The sequence below is a fragment of the Lynx rufus genome, unplaced genomic scaffold (genome assembly GCF_022079265.1).
Source record: "Lynx rufus isolate CCGP_SWC_20201006 ecotype Redwood Valley unplaced genomic scaffold, mLynRuf1.p SCAF_2, whole genome shotgun sequence".
Lineage (NCBI taxonomy): Eukaryota > Metazoa > Chordata > Mammalia > Carnivora > Felidae > Lynx > Lynx rufus.
In genome coordinates this window covers 174955878-174974615 of record NW_025814834.1, presented here as the reverse complement: position 1 = coordinate 174974615, position 18738 = coordinate 174955878, and the positions used below count along the sequence as shown (strand labels likewise).

General features: G+C 36.0%; 1 protein-coding gene across 3 annotated transcripts in view; it reads right to left on the bottom strand.

Annotated features, from left to right (window-relative positions):
- Positions 1-18738, bottom strand: part of OMA1 (OMA1 zinc metallopeptidase) — a 75102-nt gene that overhangs the window by 37729 nt on the left and 18635 nt on the right. For all 3 annotated transcript variants that reach the window (XR_006962812.1, XM_047084239.1, XM_047084240.1), the window contains exon 7: positions 16334-16408. Coding sequence is in view for 2 of the 3 variants with exons in the window: in XM_047084239.1 (XP_046940195.1) it covers positions 16334-16408 (75 nt within the window). In the remaining variant the exon portion in view is untranslated. The remainder of the gene's footprint in view (positions 1-16333; positions 16409-18738) is intronic.

The window sequence follows — 18738 nt, the reverse complement described above, 5'->3', positions numbered from 1 at the left end:
TTGCAGACCATACAATTGATAAGGGGTTAGTATTTAAATACAAGGAACTCCTACAACTCAATAGTAAAAAAACAAATAACAGTATTAAAATTGGGCAAAACACCAGAACGGACATTTCTTCAAAAACAACATACAAATGGCCAATAGGTATACTTAAAAATGCTTAATATCACTAGCCATCAGGGTAATGCAAATCAAAACCATAATGAGAGATCACCACATCTGTCAGGATATGATTAAAAACATAAAAAGTGTAAGTGTTGGTGAGAACACAGAGAAAGTAGAACCCTAGTACACTGTCAGTGAGAATGTAAAATAGTGCAGCCACTACAGAAAACAGTATTTAGGTTCCTAAAAACAAAAATTAAAAGAACTATTATATGATCTAGCAATCCCACTTATGGGTATTTATATGAAAGAAATGAGTATGGAAGGTGGGGCCTGCTTGGGATTCTCTTTCTCTCTCTCTCTCTCCCGCCCCCCTCCGCTCCTTCTCCACTCGTGTGCTCTCTCTCTTTCTCAAAAAAAAAGGTTTTTTTAATTTAAAAAGAAGGAAATCCTACCATATGCAACAACATGGATGAACCTTAAGTACATTACACTAAGTGAAATATGCCTACTCACAAAAGGACAAATACTGCATGATTCCACTTAGGTGAGGTATTTAAATAGTCAACCTCACAGAAGCAGAGGGTAGATTGTGGTCACCATGGGCAAGAGACAGGAAGAAATGGGATGTTGCTATTCAAAAGGTAGAAAGTTTCAGTTATGCAAGATGAATAAATTCTAGAGATATGCTGTACAACATTGAGTCTATAGTTACCAGTACTATGCTACACACTTAAAAATCTGTTAAGAGGGTAGATCTGAGGTTAAATATTCTTGCCACAAGAAAAAAAGAGAAAAAGTGACAATCATAGATCAAAACAAATATTTTAAAAATATTCAGCCCATCACAAATCTAATTCACTTGCCTCAATAAAAACTATGACAAAGTAAGGAACCTGTGTTTACCAAGTGTCTGGAAGTATATTAAAAGATGGGATAATTTCTAGACAAGTAAAACTCTTAAAACCAGTAATGGTCACAGTTGACCAGGGAAATAAGAAAATACTTCAGTGAAATATATAAAATATTTCAGTGAAATATATTAGTCCTGGAATAATTTTTGAGGCATTATACTGGCATAATGAGAAGAGTACAGGTTTTAGAAACAGAAAGACCGGGTTCAAAATATCACTTATTTATGGGGCACCTGGGTGGCTCAGTCGGCTGAACGTCCAACTTTGGCTCAGGTCATGATTTCACAGTCTGTGAGTTCAAGCCTTGCATCAGGCTGTCTGCTGTCAGCGCAGAGTCCACTTCAGATCCTCTGACCCCCTCTCTCTTCCCCTCCCCTGGCTGCACATGCACATGTGCGCTCTCTCTCTCTCAAAAATAAACACTTTTAAAACAAGCACTTATTTATTTTGACTAATAATAACTCACATGGCACTATATGCCAAGTACTGTTCTAAGCATATAACAAATATTAACTCATTGAATCATCATAACAAATTTATGAGGTAAGTACTATTACACTCATTTTACAGATCAGATGAAGAAACCAAGGTCCACAGAGGTCAAACAATTTGTTGAAAGTAACATAACACAAGTAGACTGGTTAAAAAGTTTGTGACCTTGGACCAATAACTTAGTCTCTGGGAGTCTCAGATACATCTGTAAAAATGAAATTAAAGCAGTGGATCATTAGGATTAAATGTGATAACTTTTGTAAAATATTCAGCCCAGAGCCCAGAACCCAGAACCCAGTGGGTACTATTTCTACTCTTACTTTCCCCTGGTGAGCAACTAATATTGCAGGATGTTAGGTTTGGTCATAAGTGATGGTATTACAAATTTATAACTAAACAAGGATTTAGTTTAATTCAGCCTATAATACCAATATGCACGAATATGCATTAAGGGACATATTAATTGACAACAAATTTGTTACTATTCAATTAGAAACTCAGTGGGATATGATATTCATAAGAGTACAATAGTACTCTATTCTTACATTTGAACATTCCCCAATGTTCAATGCCAGAAAAAATGTATAAATAAACCTAGACCTAGTATATCCTACCTGTAGCCAAAGCTTTCATTAGAAATGTGATGACAAAAGTGTCTCTAAAATTTGCTCTCTATTCACCTACACTCTGGAATAAAACTCTTGCCAGCCATAATCCTAAGAAGTGAAGTCTGACATTAGCAGTTCTGAGTCATTTTTCAGAATGCCATTAACACCGTACACTTGTCCCGGTCCCTCTGGCATCCTCGTCCGTATTTCACACAGACACGTGGTAGGTAAAACAGTCATGTGAGATAATATTACAAAGGACTGTGACAAAAGGATGGGTGGACTCCTCAGAGGTAGAAGAATACACTGAGGCTATTTTAACGTTTATTTATTTTTGAGACAGAGTGAGACAGAGCATGAACGGGGGAGGGGCAGAGAGAGAGGGACACACAGAATCAGAAGCAGGCTCCAGGCTCTGAGCCATCAGCCCAGAGCCCGACACGGGGCTCGAACTCACGGACCACGAGATCGTGACCTGAGCTGAAGTCGGATGCTTAACCGACTGAGCCACCCAGGCGCCCCTACACTGAGGCTATTTTAAAGTAAGACTTAAAGGCACCAAAACAAATATCGAAATGGTCATCTTAGGAGCAGTGCTACAGAAAGCCAAAATTGTTCCCAGTGCATTAAAATATTATAAAAAGTTCCATTTCAGAAACAAACGTACCTTTATCCTCGAAGAGAAAAATCTCACTATCTGTGAGACCTTTGGCAAGTTACTTAATTTCTCTATCCCTTGGTTCCATCTGTAAGATGAGGATGATAATAGCACCTATACCTCATGTGTTAAAGAGTTATTAACACATGCAAACACTCAGAACAGTGCCCAGCACAGAGACGTTAATTAACATTACCGCCATTGTTGTCAATATCATCAGCGTTCTCAGTACAACTGTCATCAGTGTCAGCATCAACTACCAGGAAACTGGTTCATTTCGGTCTCTTTCATACATTCATTTTCCCATTACTTCTGATGACATCACTCTCTAAAGCTCACTTTAATCTGGAACCCAGTTCTTGTCTGAACATTTTCTAGTCAATAATTAAAAAGTGCTCTTTTCCAATGGTTTCAGCTAAACCATTCTCAATATCTGCCAATTCCTCTCATTAAAAACAAAAACAAACAATAAGAAAAAAACCTTGACCTATTAAAACTATGTTATATGCCCTAAGAGAAATAGAAAGATTTACAACATTTTCTAATTCAGTTCATTTTAATGTTTTTTGCACCTTTTGACTGCTGACATGTCAGTTCCTCAATCAATACAATAAGGTTTTAATAAACTTTCATGTACATATTTTCCCTATCCTAGATAAAGTTTTATCATAAGACTCAACATTGAAAGCTAAAATCACTGCAACTAAAAAATTAAATGAATACGCAAAAGCCTGCCTTGTTTCTTCAGGTAACACAATGAGGTTCAAAATAAGATATAAAGCATGATGTATGTGTACTTTATGAAAATTGACATTTATAACACACTAGTCAATGAGACGTTCTCATTTACTGGTTTCTATTCTCAAACAAATCACTAAGCAAATCATCTTAAAATCTTTGTGTGATTTCTCACACAAATCATCTAAGGTATCAACCCAAATAGAACAAAAATAGTCAGTTTGCTATGACAAAGGCTCAGATTACTAACCTGGAAAATTTTGAGACCTGGATTCTAGCATGGGCTCTTCCTAACTAGGTGTATGTTACAGGACAAACCGCTTTACCTCTTTGGACCTAATTTCCCTATCTGTAACAGGGTAAGGTTAGATAATCTCCAACTTTCCTTCCGGCTACAAAAGTCTATGATTTTAACCTATTATTTTACAGAAAGTTTAGAATTTAAAGTCGATTTTATTTATTACCTATTTCTGTCACTAGATGGTGCTATGTGCATAGTTATCCATATTACTTGAAGAACTCATCTGGCAACATCTCTCAACAGGAGCAGTTAGAAACTTTGGGGGCTAGACAATTCTTCCCTATGGAGGGCTCTCCAGGCCATTATAGAGTATTTAAGATACCTCCCTGCCATCTCTCACTCCTGCATGCCCATTAAACACCAGTAATCTTTACTATTCTAATCACTGTGACCATCAAAACAACCCTATACGGTGGTCTACTAAAAGGCTGCTCGCTCCTGCATTACAACCACTAAAAGAAAATGTTTCCTTTTTCATATTTAAGAAACAGATACTAAAAATAAAAATGATTTAGCTGTTAGTGAAATCAGTCATTTCTGTAAATGAGTGTCAAGTGTCAAATTACCTCTACAGTGACAAATAAATCTACACACACAAAATCAAAGACTTAATTTGACTGTCAGCTAGTAACCAACATCTTGTTATTATTCTGTGATTAAGTCACACCTTAGTCCAACCAATTTTTACCAACCCTGTATTAGCCTTTTTGATAATTTATATAATGATAAATTTAATGTCTTATAAATGAAAAATTAAAACCATAGAAATGTAAATATACAAAATAAGCTCACACCCAATAACAAAGCAATAAAAAAGGGGAGACAAGCGGCCTATTTTCAAAGAGTCCTCCTGAGTAACTTGATTTTAATGAATTTTCCATAGTCTGTTTAGCCCTTGGCCTTGAAATCACATAAATCTAATGGGACAGCACATGACCAATAGATCCATCTCACAGGAACAGTTCCCATTAACCAAGTTCACAAGATTGATAGAAAAGCAGAATATCACCTTATTAATTTGCTGCAATAACTCTAACTGCCAAAACTACCAAGGGCACAGAGCATTTGTGTCCTCAAGCCATCATGTTCTCTCTCTTTTAGGCATGGTATGAAGGAAGCCACGTTATAATCAGAAGGTTACCTAATAAGGACAGAATTAGGAATAAGATAATTATGTTCTGTGATTTGAATATTAAGTGGCAAGAAGTCAAGAAAGTCTGATTCATCAATGTTCAAAGAAAGGATATAATCCACAAATAAGAATCAAGAATAGTGGGGCGCCTGGGTGGCGCAGTCGGTTAAGCATCCGACTTCAGCCAGGTCACGATCTCGCGGTCCATGAGTTCGAGCCCCGCGTCGGGCTCTGGGCTGATGGCTCGGAGCCTGGAGCCTGTTTCCGATTCTGTGTCTCCCTCTCTCTCTGCCCCTCCCCCGTTCATGCTCTGTCTCTCTCTGTCCCAAAAATAAACGTTGAAAAAAAAAATTAAAAAAAAAAAAGAATCAAGAATAGGACATGCAAAATAACCCTTTTTGGTAGATACTGTCGTGATTCCCATTTTTCAGACTAAAAACGGGTCTCAAAAAGGTTAAGTGATTTGTCTACAATTACGCAAAGAAAGTAAGAGTTCAAATACATGTCAGTCTGACTCTAGAGTCCAAGATCCCAACCACTATGCTGGATAAGATATAAAATCCTGAGAACTGCTAACAAAGAAGGCTCTACCTTTCAGTTTTATCTATTGACACTGGTGCTCTTGAACTCTATCTACATTTTAGCCATACTGAATTTTTAACTCCTGGACTAAGCAATCCTTTCTTTTGCCTTTGAACATGCTGTCCACCATGCCAAAAGCACCCCCATTAGCATCTTCATCAGGATAATTACTACTTGGCTTTCAGATGTCTGCTGTAAATATCTCCTCAGTCTAATCTGTAGGCCAAGTTCTCATCCCTCACTAATGTGACATCTCTACTCTTTCAGGGGATCCTGTGTATCTCTATCATTATACTTTAAGGCATAAAAATCATTTATTGAATGTCTTTTTTTTAATTCAAATTCTGACCTTCATCAAGGTATTATGTAACCCTACATCCTAGAAGATGATTAGCATGTATTAACAAATATGAAAAAGAATGTTCCAATCAATAGTCAGGGGTTGGCCAACCCAGAATCTGAAAAATCTGGTGGCAAATGCTGGCCAGTGTCCACTTAAGTCTCACCTTGAGAAAGTGAATATCCTAGCTAACTAGACCTAATTCTTATTTATGGCAAAGTGGAAGGGAATACGATTTGGAGTCAGTGAAAGCTGTCATGAGACTGGGACAGTTGTTTGGGTAAAATGCTAATGATGGAGACAGAAACATATGGAGATATATTTTATAGGCATAACTACTGACATGTGATGAAAGATTCCATGTCAATGATAAAGAAGAAGGAAGTACTAAGGAGGACTTTAAATTTTTTCCAAAAGCAACTGAATAGAAGGTGGTATAGAAGGAAGACTAGAAGTAGATGTGAGGGAAAATTAGGGATACAATGACTACATTAGGTTTGAGATACTTGTGTAATAGAGTAAATAACAGGTAGATTTCTTTTTTTTTTTTTACTTTTAACATATATTTATTTTTGAGAGAGAGAGAAAGACAGAACGTGAGTGGGGGAGGGGCAGAGAGAGAGGGAGACACAGAATTGGAAGCAGGCTCCAGGCTCTGAGCTGTCTGCACAGAATCCTACATGGGACTCGAATCCACGAACCATGTATCATGACCTGAGCTGAAGTCAGATGTTTAACCAACTGAGCCACCCAGGCGCCCCGTATTTTGGTTTTAATTTTTCTGAGTATAGTCGAAACATAGGCATATATTTAAATATAAATGATTAGCAGACTAGTGCTCTTAGGACTTTAATTGTATTACTTCTATAATGTAGGTCCTATTACTGTTCCTATCCTATAGATGAGTAAAACTGAGGTTTAGAAAGGATAAAAAACTCACCCAAGATCACACAGCTAGTACTCTACAGCTAGCAAAGCAGATCTCAAACTTGGGCAGTCAAGTTCCTGAGCTCACTAATTATCACTATATTACATTGCTTCTTTGGCAGATGATTGATACCTTCACATCATGGGGATTACAGAAAGGTTCAGTATTTGGTACTCAAGAAAAAAAGGTAGAAGTGTAAGGTTCAAATAGAGAATTAAACAAGAGACTCCACAATGAATGGAATAACCCCACCACTCTCTCCCTTTCTAACCCTTAAACAATGACAGCCAGCTTTACAAGATTCTTCTGCAAAGACACTTGAAAAGCCGAGAAAAAGAGCCTATATATATTCCACGTGAAAGTTCCCAAAGAGCTAGCTCACTGCCCTATCATCTTACAGTGAAGTCCACTATCCCAAACTATGTACACAGAGCTTCTGAAAAGTTTCTTAGTGCCTTCTTATAAAATATGGATGGACAATCATGAATTACAAATTTGGGGATATACACTTCCACCCATGAGAATAACTGGTACTGGATTCGTCCTCCCACTATAAATAACCATAAAGCTGGACATTTGCCTTACGGACTACATAAGGCAAACATTTTCAGGTACTGGACAAGAGGCAAGACAGGACTGTGATTCTTTTATTTATTTTTTATTTTTTAATGTTTATTTATTTTTGAGAGAGAGACAGAGTGCGAGTGGGGGAGACATGGGATATGAAGCAGGCTCCAGGCGCTGAGCTGTCAGCACAGAGCCTGACACAGGGCTCAAACTCACAAACCATGAGATCATGACCTGAGCTGAAGTCGGACACTTAACCGACTGAGCCACCCAAGCACTGCAAGACTGATTCCTGACATAAAGAGAAATACTATGTACTGTGATCCTCACACTTGCTCCTGCTCTCTTGGCCTGGGGGCAGTTTCCTGACCACAATGTAAGGGGGTAGAACCCAAGCAGAGAACATGGTAAGTTTGACTCAGCTATGGAGTTAAAAGACAAGAGTTTAGGGCTGCAAGAGTAGTTGGAATTTATGGGTTAAAGCATCAGAAGGAAGCTCATCCCAGAAATTGGCAGTTTCCTTGGGTTCCTTAAACTAGCTTTCATCACAATTAAAAATGTTTGCTCTGCAAAAAACAAACAATAACAACAAAAAAACAAAAACAAAGTTTGTTAAGAAAAGATGAGCCACGAGGTGCCTGGGTGGCTCAGTCGGTTGAGCATCTGACTTCAGCTCAGGTCATGATCTCGCAGTCTGTAAGTTCGAGCCCCACGTCGGGCTCTGTGCTGACAGCTCAGAGCCTGGAGCCTGCTTCAGATTCTGTGTCTCCCTGTCTCTCTGCCCCTCCCTCACTCATGCTCTGTGTATGTCTCTCTCTCTGTCAAAAATGAATAAACATTAAAAAAAATTTAGAAAAGATGAGCCACAAATGAGGAAGAACTATTTTCAAATCACATATCAACAAGTGACTGTATCCAAAATGTGTAAAGAATACTCGAAAGTCCACCATAAGAAAAGAGAAAATCCTATTAGAATATGGAGAAAAAAAATTGAATGATACTTAACCAAGGAGGAACAGAGATAACACATAAAAACATTAGTTAGGTTATGAAAGATTAAATCTTCCATAACAAGAAATCTTATGTCTAAACCTAATGAGTCATGAAGTTACAAAATAAACATATTATATGGAAATATAGAGGTAAATAACTAAAGAAGTTAAGGTGACTTTATTTCTGGGGTATAAGGCAGATGGGCAGTAAGGGCTGTTATTTCCCATTATGAGTTTACAATACTAAATGACCTTCTATACTATAACGAAATGTGTGGCTACACACGCAAATGTATACATATTTTCAAAGGGAAGCATGATTCATAGTGTCAAATGCTACTAAGAGAAAGAATAAGATAAAGGTAGAAAAGTAAGCATGGTATATGACAACATGGAGATAGACAAGTTTATATTGTGAAATATAATTGTGGTAAAGGGGTAAGATCAGAAACAAAACTGGAGCATGGGCTTTGAAAACATACACACTTGGGTCTGAATCATGATTTTACCATTTTGCACCTATAAGAAAGTAACTTAACCTGTCTGAGCTTCAGTTCATTTATCAATAAAACGGAGATAATGATAATAATAACTACTTCATGGAGCTACTATGGGATTAGGTTAGACAACACATAAAATTTAAGCTCAGTTATTAGAATACGTTAAGTATTGGGGCTCCTGGGTGGCTCAATTGGTTAAATGTCCGACTTCGGCTCAGGTCATGATCTCACGGTTCCTGTGTTCAAGCTCCACGTTGGGCTCTGTGCTGACAGCTCAGAGCCTGGGGCTGCTTCAGATTCTGTGTCTCCCTCTCTCTCTGACCCTCCCCCAGTCATGCTCTCCCCCTCTCTCAAAAATAAACATTGGAAAAAAAAAAAGAGTATTATGAAATGGCAGATAATGGTGTTATTATCTAAACAGGTGATGTCACAGAATAAATGTGACATATAAATGTAGTATATATTTATATTTAAATATATTTAATATATTATATTTAATAGTATATATTTAATATATTATATTTAATATATAAAAATATATTTAAATATATACATTTAAAATGTAGTATAAATATAATATTTGAAGTTCTTAAACTATTTAATTTTGAGGTTTCTCCCTTTTGATAGGAAAAAAATATTTATACTCAGAGATGGCATTTTTATATCCTAAGTGCTCCATAACAAAGATACTACCTGTATCACTATGTATTCATGACAACATCTGTAGCAATATCGTTTTCTCCTTTGAACTAAATATAATATCACAACTGGCAAAAGGTCATCTACTCCACAATACAATATTTAGATGTGCTTTAGAAAATGAAATGATAGTTTTCTCTATCCAGATGCACTGGATAAAAAATGTATGGCTTCCATTTATAAATAATCAAAAGAATATCAATATTTACTAACCTCTCTAATTCCATTCTTCTTTCTTAAATAAAACAGAAAATTTAACTTACCAAGTCGCCCAAAAACACAAAACTGGCATTTGATCACTCAAAGTAGTAATTCCCATACCTGCCTAGACAGCAGAATCACTTGGCAGTTTCTAAACACATTTAGATTCAGGGTCTCATCATCTAGCTACTGACTGAGAATTTCCAAGTGGGGCCTAGAATATGTATTCTTAAAATCTACTGAGAAAAACATTAAAAAAGGCAATCTTCAAAACAAGAAATAAAATAGCCAATAAAAAGGAAACATCCTCAACTTTACTACTAGGCAAGAAAATGCAAATTTTTAATTAAAAGCTATGAGATTCCATTTTTTGTCCAAATTAACAAAAATTGAAGATACTAGAAACAGTGCTGATATGCACGTAAAAAAAAAGGCATTCTGATATGTCACTGGTTAAGATTTGCTACAACATTCTGTAATAACTGGGAGTATCTTTTTTTTTTTTTTCAAGAGAGAGGGAGAGTATGAGTTGGGGATGGGCAGAGGAAGAGGGAGAGAGAAAATTAAGCAGCCTCCATGCCCCATGCAGACAGAGGCCTATCGGCCTGAATCTCACAACTGTGAGATCATGACCTCAGTTAAAATCAGGAGTCAGACACTTAACCAACTGAGCCATCCAGGCACCCCTGGGAGTATCTTTTAAAAATAAAAAGGCAATACCGGAAAAGCACAAGGAACATAAGGATATGTATATAAGGATGCCAAATGCAGTATTATTTGCAATTTAAACAATAACGAAAAACTCTGGAAATAACCCCAAAACTCATTAATAGATACATGATTAAATGAATTAGTGACATTATAGAATACTGAATCACTATTAAAAAGACTAAGAGACTTCCTCTTCTAGCAGTGATGGAGTAAATAAATTATAGCAGACCAATGTTCCTATCAAACACAATTAGAAAATCTATCAGGTGAAAGGGACTAAGAGGTAAAAACTTTCAGTTATACAATAAATAAATCATGGGGATATCATGCTTAGCATAGGAAATATAGTAATACTGTAATAACTGGCAACAAATGGTAACTATACTTACCATGGGGATTATTTTGTAATGTATAAAAATATTGAATCAATATTATATACACCTGAAACTAATAGGATACTGCATGCCAATTTTACTTCAACAACAAAAAAAAGAAAATCTGGATAAAATATAAATAATATTTGTTCCAAGGTATTGGAGAGTTACTGAGTTAGCCAATACTAGAAAAGCCAAAATCCTAGGAAGAAGGAAAGCTCAGGGAGAGGAGTCTTATCCGTGTGTTGCTCTTGTTTTCAGCAAAATCTGTTAAATTCTAAGGAGTGAAGGGCCAGAGGCTAAGAAAACTAGCAGAACTCAAAAGAAATCCAAGCAGAAAGAGGTGACTAAGGAGTGCTTATGGCTATCCAGCAGGACTAAAGGTCAAAACTTACAAGTCAGGCTTGATGAGGCAGCCAAATTTGAGAAGTCAAGATCTGAAAGACAGGAAGGCAAAGACAACACCAGATGCCAGTTCACCAAGGCGCCTATCAATTCTAAAGCTGCATAGGGCACTTTTTAAAACAAAAAGTGGATGAAAACTGAGATTTCAACATCCTCATGGTGCTGGCAGAACAAAAAACTGAAGTTCAAAAACCACTACAGAGAAGGAACTTAGTCAATTCTCCATTCCTTCAGTAGACTTCCCGACAGTAATATCCTTATGAATGAAGGTGAAGTAGAAGCAAATTGAAATTTAAGAAGACTCAGCTCAGGCTGTGACTGACTGAAGGAATCCGCTTTATTCTAGTTGTTCTCCAGACTAAAGGCAGAATCCTCAGTGATGGAATAAATTATCATTCAGAGCCAAAAGTACTGTTTATATGAAATGTTCAGAATTTGATAAAAAATGGGCAAGCATACCAAGAAACAAGACCAAAGGCAAAAAACAGACAAAAGAAACAGACCGAAAGTTAATAAAAATAATAGTTAACAAACATGAAGGTTTAAAAAAATTATGATAAACATATTCAAGAAAATATGAAGAAAGTTATGACAAAACAGAATTTCACCAGTGAACTGAAATTTATAAAAGAGAATCAAATGGAAATTCTAGAATGGAAAAATACAGTAACTAAACTGTAAAAGTCAAAGATGAGTTTATGGCATAATGGACACAGCTGAAAGTAAGATTAATGAACTACAAGGCAATGACAGAAAATATACATCCTGAAACGTGTGTTATCTTTGGAAACTATGAAACAGATCTGCTAACAGTCAAATTATTTTAATCTTAGGTATTGGCACATTGCAACAATCTGTACTATTCTAGGGTGTGACAGTTTAAGAGTAAATATGGTTTGAACTTATTCATGTTTAGAGGGTGTCTGAAATTGAGAACTAGGCAGATCTATTTACTCAGATCCTAAGCATGGCCCTAAGGAAAATTGCTTGAAGAAACTGGATCGCAAATATTACAGCTGGAGAATTTTTACAACATTTCCATATTCAAGTGGAGATCAAAGAAGCTCAACTAAAAGAACTATGGACTGAGCAAAACTTCTTTTTAAAAAAAGGGCTGACTTAAAAATTACGACTTAAACTCTGGAAGAACCAAGGTGGTTGGCAGTGGGAGGAATCACAACATGTGAAACTCCTGAAATGAAAATATATTAACTTTTGGGGCGCCTGGGTGGCTCAGGCAGTTAAGTGTCTGATTTCCACTCAGGTCATGACCTCATGGTTTGTGGGTTCCAGCCTCATGAGTTTGAGCTCCTCATCGGGCTCTGTGCTGTCAGGTCTCTCTCTCAAAAACAAATACACATTTTAAAAATATATTTAAAAACTGTATTAACTTAAAAAAAATTTTTAATGTTTATTTATTTTTGAGAGAGAGACAGAGTGTGAGTGGGGGAGGGGCAAAGAGGGAGACAAAGAATCTAAAGCAGGATTCAGGCTCTGAGCTGTCAGCACAGAGTCCAATGTGGGCTCTGAGCAGGAGGCTGGAACTCACAAACTGTGAGGTCATGACCCGAGCTAAAGTTGGAAGCTTAACCAACTGAGCCACCCAGATGCCCCTGTATTAACTTCTAAAAAAATAAATAAAATATATCTGCGGAGCAGTATCCTTGAGACACTAAAAATATAGTAAGGGAGGGGGGCACCTGGGTGGCTCAGTCGGTTAAGTGTCCGACTCTTGGTTTCGGCTCAGGTCAAAATGTTACAGTTCAGTGAGTTCAAGCCCACGTTGGGTTCTATGCTGGCAGCATGGAGCCTGTTTGGGATTCTCTCTCTCAACCTCCCTCTCTGCCCCTCCCCGACTCATGCTGTCTCTCTCTCTCTCTCAAAATAAATAAACTTCTAAAAAAATACATATATGGTAAAGGTAACAAACTGATGGCTGGCAGCAGAGAGGGGTGAGGGGACAGGCAAAATAGATGAAGGAGCAGGAGAAACAGGCTTCCAGTTATGGAATGAATAAGTCACAGAATGAAAGATATACCAGAGAATATAGTCAATGGGACTGTGACAGCATCGCATGGTGACAGATGGAGCTACACGTACAGTGAGCATAACATACAGAGTTGTAGAACTTCTATCTTGTATACATTAAACTAATGTAATATTGTGTCAACTACACTTCAATAAAAAATACAAAACACAAATATATATGTATATTAGAAAACTTCATAATAATGTTGAAAATTTAAACAAAACAGAAGATCCTAGAAAAACAAAACTTATAAAAACTGACACAAAACAGAAAAATGTGAGTAGCTCTATATCTATTAAAGAGACTGAATCTACAACTAAAGGCCATCCCACAAAGAAACCTGTAGGCCCAGGGCACCTAGGTGGCTCAGTTGGTTAAGAGTCTGACTCTTGATCTTGGCTCAGGTCATGATCTCGCAGTTGTGAGTTCGAGCCCTGTGTCAGGCTACACATAGTCAGTGCACAGCCTGCTTGGGATTCTCTCTCCCTCTTTCTCTCTTCCCTTCCCCATTCACTTGCTCTCTTTCTCTCTCTCTCAAAATAAATAAACTTAAAAAAAAATAAATCTGTATGGTTTCTACCCACAAAATCTCCAAACATTTAAAAAATAAATATCACTAACGTTACACAAACTCTTCCAGAGAAAAGAAAAAACCACTTCCCAACTCATTATATGAGGCCAACATAATCTTGATACTAAAACCTGACAGGACATTACAAGAAAAGAAAAGGCCAAGCCATTATCTTTTATGAATACAGATAAAACATTCTAAATTCTAAGCTAAACATTAGCAAGCCAACTTCAGTAATATATTGGAAGAACAATATTATTGATAAAATTGGGTTTACTTCAAAAATAAAAGTTGTCCTAGTGCGTAAAAAAAAAATCAATATAGTTTGCCACATTAAGAGATTAAAGGAGAAAATTGATATAACCAATATAAAAAATGTATTTGATAAAGTTTGTTATTCATAATTTTAAAAAATCTCTTAGACATATTAGAAATGGCAGGGAAACTCTTCTAAAAAGTCAGATTAAAAGAAAAACAACTTAGACATCAGAATGGTGAAAAATGGTGATGAAGAAACAAAGGTGCTCACCGTCAACATTGTACTAAAGTTTCCGGCCATTGCAATAAGGTAAAAAAAAAACCAAAAAAACAAAAACAGAAAGTACACAGACCGGAAAGGAAGAACTAAATCTGTCATTATTCACAGGCAGCATAAATGTGTATATATAAAATCTAAAAGAATCTACACACTATCAGAATTAAGTGGATTTAGCAAGGTTTTTAGATACAAGGTCATTTATAAAAATAAAGTGCATTTCTATATATGAAGAAGTTTATTTTTTAAATAACACTTTACAATTAAAATGTCAAACATTTAGCAATAAATCTAACAAAAGATGTATAATTCCTATACACATACACAAACATTTAGAAACATCACTAAAATTATAAGAATATCCATATAAATGGACAAATATATCATTCATGGATTGGAAGATTTAATATTATTTTTTCAGTGTTTATTTATTTTGAGAGAGAGAGCATGGGGAAGGAGCAGAGAGAGAGGGAGAGAGAGAATCCCACGTAAGCTTCATTCTGTCAGTGTAGAGCCTGATGTGGGACTCAATCGCATGCCCCTGAGATCATGACCTGAGCTGAAATCCAGAGTGGGATGCTCAACCAACTGAGCCACCCACGCTTCCCAGGAAGACTCAATATTTTTGACAGTAGTCAACTATCTCCAAATTCACCCAATTGCCATCAAAATTCCAAGCGTATTTTTATACAGGCATGTAATTTGATAAAGTGATTCTGAAATGTATATGGAAAGGAAAAGGATTAAGAATAGCCAAATCAATCTTGCAGAACCACGCTGGAAGACAGAAGTTACCAGGTATCATGTCTTACTACAAAGCTACATGACAATGCAGTATTGGCTCAGAGACAGATTAAGAGGCCAAGAGAATACAATAGGGAGTCCAGAAATAGACTCCTATATAGCCTCCCACATTTATGACAAAGAGACACTCAAGAATAGTGGAAAAAGATAACTCTTCAATAAACAGTCCTGAGGCTATTAGATATCCACATTGGAAAAAAATTATCTTGACTTCTTCCTCATTTTATATTTTAAAAAGCTAATAAAACAATAAGCTTCTTGGAAATAAAACAGGAACAATTTATTGAAATAGGCCAAGATTTCTTAACCAGAACACAAAACACTCTTACCTTTATAGCCAATCTGTGGTCCACTATTTGGGAACCTCTTAATCTATGTAGTCAGAGAATTCACTTAAGTCTTATTACATAACATTCAAATAACTACTTTTGCTTCTGTGAATAGTAGTATCTTCATTTATGAAATTAAATCCATAAAACTAACTAGAAGTTCATATAATAGTTTATTTTTATACCTAGGACTTTTTAATAACTACTGGAAACTCAACAAAGATCAAATACAATTTGAATTTAATGTACAAAGTGGCATTGTTTTTACTCCGCTTTAAAAATGCAGTTTTACTTCTAATATTAAATTCTACTACTAATAATATCAGTTATCACAGATGATAAAAATAGGAGCCAGACATGAAGTGCCCTGTAAAGGAGACATGAACAAAGCCAACCTAAATCATAGTAAAGGCCCAGGGCTGCTCTCTGTGCCTAGCAAATGTAAGTCATTGGCTGCAACAAAAATAATCTCGAAGACACAGAGTAATAAGTCTGCTCCTCTACCATTTATTTAAAAGGTAAAAATTCAATCTGCTCATCTGGGATCATAGCTACAATAGCATAAACCTTTCTCTGAGGGGAGGAAAAATAGTCTTACGTTATTTTACTCAAGCCTTCTTAGATCAGTGAAACAAGGGAGAATAGTGAAATAAAGATAGTGTATCAGTTTACAGAGGGCACAAATTTAAAAGGTATTAATGAAAAATTTCATACAGCTCTCATTCTCTCCTCATACCACAGCTCATTAAGACAATGTGTATTTATCTTTTACTGTGTGAAGGACACTGTGTAGTCTCAACTACTAAACATTTTACCTTTGCAGCAAGCTGTAGTCCAATTTTGTCAGCTTCAGCCTCCAAAGTTCTACTGTATGGTCTATCAAACATATACTAAGAAGAAGTAAGAAAGAGAAGTTTCATTAAGGATATTTATCATTTCACAACAAAATAAGTAACAAAGTGAGATTTTTAAAATTAATTTCATGGAGTATCTAGGATAAAGGTTTTATGCTCGCGATGACTGACACTTAAAGAACACCATGGTAGGGGCGCCTAGGTGGCTCAGCTGGTAAGCATCCAACTCTTGATTTCAGCACAGGTCATGATCTCACAGTTTGTGAGTTTAAGCCCTGCCTCAGGCTTTGTACTGACAGTGCTGGGCCTGCTTGAGATTCTTGCTCTGCCCTTTCTTTGTGCTCGCTTGCCTCTCTCTCTCTTAAATAAATAAACAAACATGAAATGTGCTCGCTTGCCTCTCTCTCTCTTAAATAAATAAACAAACATGAAAGAAAGAAAGAAAGAAAGAAAGAAAGAAAGAAAGAAAGAAAGAAAGAAAGAAAGAAAGAAAGAAAGAAAGAAAGAAAGAAAGAAAGAAAGAAAGAAAGAAAGAAAGAAAGAAAGAAAGAAAGAAAGAAAGAAAGAAAGAAAGAAAGAAAGAAAGAAAGAAAGAAAGAAAGAAAGAAAGAAAGAAAGAAAGAAAGAAAGAAAGAAAGAAAGAAAGAAAGAAAGAAAGAAAGAAAGAAAGAAAGAAAGAAAGAAAGAAAGAAAGAAAGAAAGAAAGAAAGAAAGAAAGAAAGAAAGAAAGAAAGAAAGAAAGAAAGAAAGAAAGAAAGAAAGAAAGAAAGAAAGAAAGAACACCATGGTATAAAACATAAAGTACAGTCTTTATTTCCCCCATCAGATATTAATATTTTAAAAACATAAAAAATTAGGCCTACAGACTTCTAGAGAGTCTATAGTATTTTATAGAGTACAGTAGTCTCCCTTACCCACAGTTTCAATTTCCACGGTTGGAGATACCCGCTCAACTGTGATCTGGAAGCAGATGGTTCTCCGGACATACTGTCAGAGGTCTGTAGCAGCCTAACACCACGTCACAGTGCCTACATTGTTCACATCACTTTATCTCACCACATAGGCATTTTATCATCTCACATTATCACAAGATGGTGAATACAGTACAGTAAGATACTTTGAGAAGGCCACACTCATGTAACTTTTTTTTACAGTATATTATAATAGTTCTATTTATAGAACAATTCATCTCTTACTGTGCTTAACTTACAAACTTTTATCATAGGTATGTATGTATAGAAAAAAAAACCCATACTGTAAATAGGATATGGTACTATCTGAGGCTTTAGGAAACCACTGGTGGGAATATATCCCACCCTCCCTCAGCCCTATGGATAATATTGGGGGAGGGATTACTACTATACAGGTATACCCCTCTTTCAAAAGTTTGCCTTATGCTACTTTGCTTTTACAAAAGACCTACATTAGAACGTGTTCTCACTAACCAAAAGAAATCCAAAGAGTATGTTTGCTTTTATGAAAAAGCCTAAAAGTGAAGTGACATAACATGAATTTTAAGAAAGGAGAGGATTTCCTAAGAAAGCTTCTTAATGCAAGCTTTTATTATGGCCAAGGAACATTCTGACCTTGCAGTTTTAAAAGAAAATTGAAAAAATATGGCTATATAATAACCACTGACACTACTAGAGAATTTATTTCAGTTAGAAAATTAACCAGAGAGCAGAATTTTCCTTCTTTGATAAATTATCTTAACTCCGTCTAAGTATTGATTAGTTAGGAAAATGAAATTTTCTTCCAACTTCAATAAAAAAATACAAATAGATATTGTAACTTTAACTTCCCTAATTACTTGTATTTATGTGAATGCTTTCCAGTTAAATTCTAATTTTCAGTAAGTACTAAAATTTGTAGGAAATGGATCAATAAGCAGGACTTTTGAGAACAGAGTTATTTATTAATAGGGGAAACAATTTCACAGAGGTAGCTACATGTCAGTGATGTCTAGAAATAATATAATCAATCTAGTATATAACCATGAGATAGGACTTTCTTCCTTCTCGATCATGACTTTTTAGGTTGTTGAACTGTATTATATAGTGTCTTCACTCTCAATGAGCAGTCTGGAGGGGTCCATCAAGTTTACTGATAGTATAACTGGTTTAAAACATTGGCTTTTTTTTTTTTAAGGATGGAAACTTACATTAAGTCCAAATGCTGACACTTATTAACTGTTAACCCTCAGCTAATTGTTTAACCCATCTAAGCCCAGTAGCATCATATGTAAAATGGAGTAGCACAGGACCAACCTCCTAGAGTTGCAGACAGGATAAAATGGGCAAATGATAATAACTCCTATTTATTGAGTCCTCATTTTGTACTAGGTACCGTGCTAAGTGCTTTAAATC